Source organism: Polyergus mexicanus, unplaced genomic scaffold (assembly GCF_030449975.1).
Source record: "Polyergus mexicanus isolate NDT 795.1 unplaced genomic scaffold, iyPolMexi1.0 SCAF_8, whole genome shotgun sequence".
NCBI lineage: Eukaryota > Metazoa > Arthropoda > Insecta > Hymenoptera > Formicidae > Polyergus > Polyergus mexicanus.
Window position 1 is genome coordinate 2,602,651 of NW_027223328.1, and position 8,105 is coordinate 2,610,755.

General features: G+C 34.6%; 1 protein-coding gene across 1 annotated transcript; it reads right to left on the reverse strand.

Annotated features, from left to right (window-relative positions):
- Window positions 1–1,200: 1,200 nt before the first annotated feature.
- LOC138935679 (probable glutamate receptor) lies at window positions 1,201–4,927 on the reverse strand. Its single transcript, XM_070300441.1, has 8 exons — window positions 4,907–4,927; window positions 4,548–4,769; window positions 4,339–4,433; window positions 3,437–3,571; window positions 2,667–2,902; window positions 2,354–2,574; window positions 1,955–2,220; window positions 1,201–1,600 (listed from the first exon to the last, which is right to left on the reverse strand). The coding sequence occupies exons 1-8, from the start codon at window positions 4,925–4,927 to the stop codon at window positions 1,201–1,203; spliced, it is 1,596 nt and encodes a 531-aa protein (XP_070156542.1).
- Window positions 4,928–8,105: the final 3,178 nt, after the last annotated feature.

An 8,105-nucleotide genomic window follows, 5' to 3' on the forward strand; every position in this document is an offset into this window, starting at 1 on the left:
ACCTAATATATCAGGTTTTGCAAGAAAAATCCAAATTTCATTGACAAGAATTAATAATTTTTTACGCCGACTGTATTTTGTACACCTAATGTGTTTTATATATATAAGAAGGTTATTTTATTAAAAAAATTACTTATATACTCTGAAACTAGCGCGCGTAAGTGGAATTCGGTCGTCGAGATCGCGGTAACGCGACACGCGCCGGGGACGATACATTATCGCTGATGTCAAGAGAAATATTTTTAAGTGTGCTTAATTGTATATTTTTCGTGGCATCCAGCGCATATTTGATATTCGAGCGAATTAGAGGTTTTTGACTTTTCCATCTAGCGTGAAAATGTTTCTGTTAAAAGGAATCGATAAGATTTATTTTATGAAATTGTGGATATCTAATTTTTAAAATTGCTTTTCCTTGGAACAAAGGAAAAGGGGTAAGAGAGAGCGTTGAAATCTAAATAGAAAGAATTTATAAATTTTTACATGTGATCTTTGACTGCAAAGAGATTAGATATTCTATTCTGCAAAAAAATAATCGTTTCTAATTCGGTGTTTAAATATTGTACGAAGTTTTTTTTATATAGAAATATACAAAAAAAACTTTGTACTGTATTGACTAAAAGTGCAAGATGATTCTCATGCTTACATAGAATTGTCAGAACATAATTCTATATATATTTTCTTCTTGTATTTCTTTTCGTCAAAGTTATATTGTTATATTAATATATTGAATAATTACATGCGAGAGAGCTTATAACATTTTATTATTAAAAGCTAAGAAGAATTTGTAAATAATGCGATTTCGAGAGTGAGAAGACTTGTATATCAGTTATCAATAGAATGACGTAGAATTTTGTTTTTAATGCTTATTAATTTTAGCGTTCTAATTAGTGAAAAACATAAACTTCACCATAATCGATCTACAGCGATTGAAACAACAAAACTACGATAATGTTACAATCGTAATCTTCTTTTGCTAGACGAGCTAAACAGTCTCGTTTATTACAATAAATTTTGATTTTGATTATATTATACATATAGGTGGATGTAATTTTTTATGATTCTAAAGTCACGCGCAAGATATTAGCTTTGAAATACTCATGTGGACTATCTTATTTATCGAAAGTAAAGAGATAATATTGTTGATATAACGCGCGTTTCGGGATATTTCATATATATTTATAATTATAAATATCATATTTTTTACCATCGATTAGTTCGTACTGTGACGTAGTTCTGAAGAAATGCAGAATTTTTTACATTTTCAAGTAATAATATCGATTTGAGCTTTCGAGATTCTTTATATCTTGATCTCGCTTTATGACATACCTTTATTACGTTTAGGTTGTTATCATTTATTTCGAATATTGAATTAAAATTTTTCCTCTTCCATCGCAATCTATACCACACGTTTTCCAAAATGCAGATAAATACGCTGATAACAATAATTACGGAGAAAAAATTGATAGTTAAATGAATGTGCGCGTATTCCACCGGTTGAAAATTGCTCGATTGAGGATAATTGGATTGGCTATAAGTTTTTTCTGAGATCCATTTTTTTTCAAGATATCTGAATATTCCAGCCGAACGCATACGCATTAAGCTATCGACAAAATTAGAAATTTCTCGTATTAAATTAAGAATCAAATAAAAAAATTCACATAATTAATAATATAAACGCAATTCAAATCATATTTTGTATAATGGACTATAAGCTATTTCACAAATTATGTATATAATAAACAATGATATAAAGAGAACAAAATAATAATAGAATAATAATAAATAATTAATTAATTTTGATACGAATGACAGCGAGAATAGAATCTCTTATAGAATCGATAAATTAATATTCTTTCCCGAAATATTGATTTTATTTTGGCACAGAAATAAGCCTTCTTTTCAATAATGTAACCAAGTTGTATTTAAAGTTAAAATGATAAAAAGTGATACTCGCTAAGTGTTGAAGAGTCGTCGATGTTGCGCTACTCTGGCGTGTAAAAACGCCAATCTAACACTCCAGTAAGTCTCGGGCAGTTGTATCATGTGGCAATTGTGCTCAACTTTATGATAAATTTGTTGAAATATGGCAGGTGTTTCCAAATAGACGAAACCAGGACGGCATAATTTTGAAGCAAAAATCGCGCTGTCTTCCATGTCGGGACAATCATTGTTCACCAATCCCTTCCAATGGTCTATCAAATCACCTTTCGCTGATCTATCCTGTAGAATATTATATTGTCCCACTGATATGTGATTTTTCCCTTTTATTTATTTATACTTTCTAATCGAAAAATTGCGCAAAAGTTCGTGTTACATTTATACATTCTTTTTTATTTCTTCATCTTTTACGCACCATTGTGAAGTAACGGTACGCACTGCTGTCCTTTCTGACGCAAAGCGTGTGTGTCCTTTTCGTCACCACGTCTTTGAGATTAGCCAAAGGAACAGAGTTTCCTTTACTCGCCAGGCAAGAGGTAAGAACAGTGCAGAATCCGCACGATAATAACATTCCCATTGCTAAGAAGGATAGAATTATTAATCGGAGGGACCAACTTCTCGGTATTTTCTCAAATCCTACATAACGAACATAACAATTTACAATCGCATTCGTTATCGTTTATCAATCATTCATTTTTATTTGCATGCATATTATGCACGTGCGTTACCTTGGCCGGTCATGCCACCTAAGACGTAAAGAAAACTAAAAGATAATGAGGAAAACTCGTCGTTGCATTCCTTATAATTAACACAGATAAGCTTCTTTACACGATATATTCCCATGACACTGAATGCAATACATATAACGGATATCAGAGACGCCAACCATAAACCATGACTGAAGATATTAATGTACCACCATCTCGTGATAATCGCACCCTCCGACTGAACAAATAGAGCGTATCTAAGTGTAGAAAATTTAATAATAATTGCAATAGAAATGTACAATTTAATTAATCGTTATCTAAAATGTAAAAAATATGATTTCCCGAAGTTCAGCGGGATTATATTATTAAAATTAAATAGAACAAGATCACGTTATCTCTTACCCCTACGATAGCATCTTGGCGTAGTTACATGTACCGCCGTATGCGCGATAAGTAAATTTTCTTCGGATAACGATCGCGATGCGAAAACTTATCTCTACTCTTTCCACTTCTTTCGCGGAACGCGACCGTCACACGAGAAGAAAACGAAATCGAAAAGTCATTAGCCAAAATATGATCACGGAGTGTATTATATCTCGATAGAGAGACTAACCGGAACGGGTTAATGACCGGCAGTTGAAAAAAAAAAAAACTTTTGCGTCGGGGGACAAAAGCTCACGATAAAAGGGCGCGCGTATCCCTCCACGTCTTCCGAAAGAGTCGTCGATCGCGCGTTGCATTAAAAGAAGGGGTGGATTGGTAATTAAATTAACGGCTGGCGTTCGACTTACGAGCTGGTCGTGAGCGGCACGCTGTAAGTGTAATAACTCGTCGGGTACGAGTACATCGCCGTGGCCATCAACAGTGCGTGAGTATCTCCATTCATCAAGGTCGCCAACGATGGTTTCGTACTTCGGTAAATCGTCCTGCATTTTCGTCGAAGAGACGCCTTTATTACGGTACTCCACACACACACAGACACACACACACATCCAACGCAATCCCCCTTTCCCTTCCTCTCGCGACTACCACACACCGTATAACATATCCCTTTTACCCCTTTCTCTTCTCCCTCCCGTGCGTTCTATATACCCATCCTGATACTATACTTATACCTGTCTAGACGAATGAATCATGCGAGTATTTTGACCCACACCGGCGACGTGGGTGTGGATGGTACGCGGAAAATTGGGCAGGTTCTACGTACGGCTTCGTCACACATACCGCTTTGAAGACGCGTCGTCATGAAAATCTGTCTATATAAATTGCTATCAAGACGATATTACAGCTGTTTTCGGTTATATACAGACTGTGATGCGAGAGAGGAAGCGAGGTTGCTTTGTTGATCTTCCAAGATAATCTTGAGTGAAAAATCTTTCGTCAACATAGATATTTGATTCTCAGTAGCTGTCACACATGTGTGAATCTAAATTTATACAGAATATCAAAATACTTTATACGAGTCCGCTGTCAACGTTACTCGTATCAATCATAAATTATTGTGATTTAATTACTGTGATTTTCTTTCTATAGTAATTTTTTTTTTCCTTTCTCAAAAATTGGAACATCTAATTAAATTTTGCTCCCTGCTCTGAATAAATATTTCGAATAAATGTTTAATTTAAAAAATATGTTATCTTTTGAGAAAAAAAAACAACGAATGCTTAAGCCAAGCATATCATACAACACCAACTTGAACTTTAAAGCTTTTTCCAACGTCGTCCAAGTATCACCTATTAATCCCGTTACCTCGTTCTCATCCACATTCATGATGATATATGGATTCTTCTAAAACATGATATTACTATCATTGCAGTTTCAAACTTGGTAATGGCGGATCGATCTTACGAAAGAAACGACGTTAATGACAAGCAAAGGATCATCGGAGATCCTGATACTCACGAAATCCGTCGCGACGACAAGGGTCTTTTCACGCATGTTGTTTATCGCGTTGACGCTACAGAAGGCAGTGTTGTTCCACTTTAACGCCTCGAGCTGCTCGAATTTCTCCGTCATCGCGTTCCAAAGCCAAACGTGTCCCGGTTTGCTCGAGATGATTTTGGTTTCCTGATTGTCCCGTAAGAATCTGAGACATATCTCCCCCAAGACGCATGGGAGTATCACCTGCAACCGCCGTTCGTTACGCGAGATAATCAAAGCAAATAAAATTGCCACCAAATTTTTGCGAACGAAAAATAAGAGTTAAAAAATAAATTATCTATATTGCTGGAAAAAGAAACGAGAGAGAGATATCGCAGCACCGATAAAAAAAGATGTTTCATCGTGGTGTTTAACTTTACGCTTCAACGTTCCCAATTTTACTACGCGAATAAGATTGTGGAAATCATTCGCCTGAGTTTATACTGTTCCTTTTCACGTGAATAGAATAATAATTGACAGGTTTGACATGCGGGGTGAAAAATTATTGCGGCCATTTTGTTGCCTCCCGTCAATTATCGGCAAGTGTAAGCGAGAGAGAATTTGTGTTGTGTCATATATACACGAGACGTTATACCTTTTTAAGATTGAACAAAATATATAATGTCTGTTTACTATTCAATATATCTTTGTTTGTATTGTATTTAATGGTCCGACATTATATTACGAATTTTGCAACGAATTATCGTAAAAATGTTAGTTAACTACGTCGGATGTTTAAGTCACTTTGACAGTGATAATTCTCTGGGAATCCCCGCTAACTTATTTTCAGTGATAAAAGATAAAATATAAAAACAAAAATATAAAAAAACTTTCCTTACACATTATTGTACAGATGCAATATTAAATAATAGTCGATTAAATAAATTCGTTCATTTATATTCATTCATTTAACAATAAATACTTTACATTTATTATCTAAATATCATACGTTGCTTTTTATTATAAATTCAAAAAGAGCGATAGTAAAGCGTATCTGATGAAGACTTTAATGCTTGGCGAACGTTGTATCATATATATGTTACAAATAATTAATTCTATAATTTTTTAGTATAATATAACATGTATTGAGTGTATATTTTTGCTTTTATATTTTTATATCGAATGTTTCAGATACCTGTTTTTTCTCAGATATGATAGCGGGAAACACGTACGAGTTAATTTCCTCTTGAAAGGCTATTATTTATTGCAAGTTTCTAATTTCAAACACGTGAATGTCATGACAATTAAGTATTAAATTAGTCATTTGCAAGATATATTCAACTGTCAAGAAACAGATATTTTTTATGTAACTCGACTTATATATATATATAGAGCGTGCTGAATCATTCTGCTGACAAATACGACTATTATAATACGAGCTGTTGGAATTTAATTTCTAATCTTATATGCGGAATAAAAAGTTAATTTGCACGAATGGGTAAGATAACGTTAGTATCATTTGATTCATGTGCAATTTAATATATAGAATTCTACATATATAAGTGTATTTGTTGATTTCTTAATAGGTCATAAAATTATTAATTTATGCTATATATATTCTTAATTCGCTTTCAGCTCTCATCAAGCTTACACATTTTATATAGTTGGACTTGTATAGATTATAGCCTATTTTGAAATTACTGCGGCAATGAAGCACTATTGCAGTTGTTCTTAAAATGTTATTCCGAATGAAGTTAATGCTAATTTTAAATAGCCGAGTTTTAATTTAGATTAGACGAGTTTAAATATTAAATATTAAAATATATTATTATTAAAATATTTTTAGTATTATCAATTTACTATTTTTTGTTTTTATATGTCAATAGTACGTAATTGATTTGAAATTTTGTAATGCATTATAATTTTCGCTATTAATTCTGAAGATGATAAAGTAAATATCGAAATCTTAATTTTTGTTTAAGTTGGATAGATTAATTACAATGTAAATTTGTCCTTTGTTGTGTTTGTTTGTTAGATTCTAATTAAATATAATTAGTTTTTATAGAAAGAGAACATTTGTTCTTTTAAGAAGTAAGGATCCTAAACAAATAAAGTATACGCGAATTTTACCGATAACGGTGATTCGACGGATCAAGTCTCGTGAAAAAGGAGGATCGCGCGATCGCAAAAGCGAGGTATCTTCGGCCAAGTTACAAGCAATTCCGTTCCGGATCTCCGCGAGGATGCAAATTATTATAATTGATTCCAGTTAAGAAACGACGAAACAAGTAGGAAAAATATGGAGATTGGTATGATCAGGTAGCTATAAAATTTTATTGAACGATATAATGCACCTTAGTAGCACAGTTACAAAGTATATATGTATAAGGGCGACCCATCGTTCAACTTTAACCGGATATAATGAAAGGGGTCGTCGCCGATCAAGGTACTCATTACTTGACGATCAATTTTTGTTATCACGGAGATTTCGATGAGACACTATGAGTGTTCTTCTCACTTTTCACCTTCTGGCGGTCGCGTACACGCACGAATATGTCGCTTTTAATCGAGGTAAATTATTTTACCGTTAGATACGCATTCCCTGAACACGCACTCTTTTTTATATTTTATTTTTTTAATTTTATTTCTTTTTCTATTTTCTATTTTCTATTTCTTATATTTGGAGAGTTCTGTCAGTTTGTCAAAAACTTGTTGTAATTAAAACATAATTCGTACTCTTTGGCACGGATTTTATATAAATTTATCTCTCTCTAAAAATAATATTCGAGAAGAATCTTCGAAAGTTCTTCCTGGAAGGAGGCTATTCTATACATTAAAGTACGTCTCGCGCACGTTTTTTGCAATTTAAAAATCTACCTCACCAAGAGCAGCACGCGACTCGATATAGGAACGATTCGACGATTCGATGATCCGAGTCCGATGCAATCGGCCGCGCCTATCCGAAATCTCTGGATTTCTCTCGCGAGTGGAAGATGTATGCGAAATGCAAAAAGATAAACGTTTAGAATATACGGCGTAGTGCATCTTCGATTGCGCGCAGCGGGATTTGAATCTTTTTGGGGCCCTATTTGGATTTCAAATGCCGTAGACAGGCCTGGGTAGACGCAGCTATCTTGCGTTTACTGAACCCGATCTCTTCATCTCTCAACCCCTTCGCCCCTCTCTCTTTTCTCCTTCCCTTTTCCGCCGTCATATTTCGCTATCGTGCATCGATGGGACAACCGTAGACCCGGTATTATACCCGGCTCCTGCGTGCCCTCGATTTCGGTTGAGAATAAAAAGATTCGATCGATCGATCGATCGCGCGCGGTCAAGATCGTGCACAAATTGCACGCGCTCGCACGACATTGTGTGCAGCCGAAGGCAAATTTGAAAGTTTTATATGGTAGAACAAAGTAAGCATGCTCGCCGATATCTGTCGCGCGTGGCTTAAAAAGGAACAAGAAAGATTTCACCGGATGGATGCGATCGCTTCTCGTTTAACGGACGATGCATAAAACATGCGGCCAGCGACCGACATGGAACGCACTTTCGAATTCTTTTTTCATTTTCATATACTTTTTTTTTTCATACGACGTT

Coding starts and splice junctions, on each gene's coding strand:
- LOC138935679 (XM_070300441.1), bottom strand. CDS start 4,927: ATGAAACATCTTTTTTTATCG. Junction 4,770..4,906: donor TGAAACATCTTTTTTTATCG/GTGCTGCGATAT, acceptor CGGCGGTTGCAG/GTGATACTCCCATGCGTCTT. Junction 2,903..3,436: donor GTGCCGCTCACGACCAGCTC/GTAAGTCGAACG, acceptor TTCTACACTTAG/ATACGCTCTATTTGTTCAGT.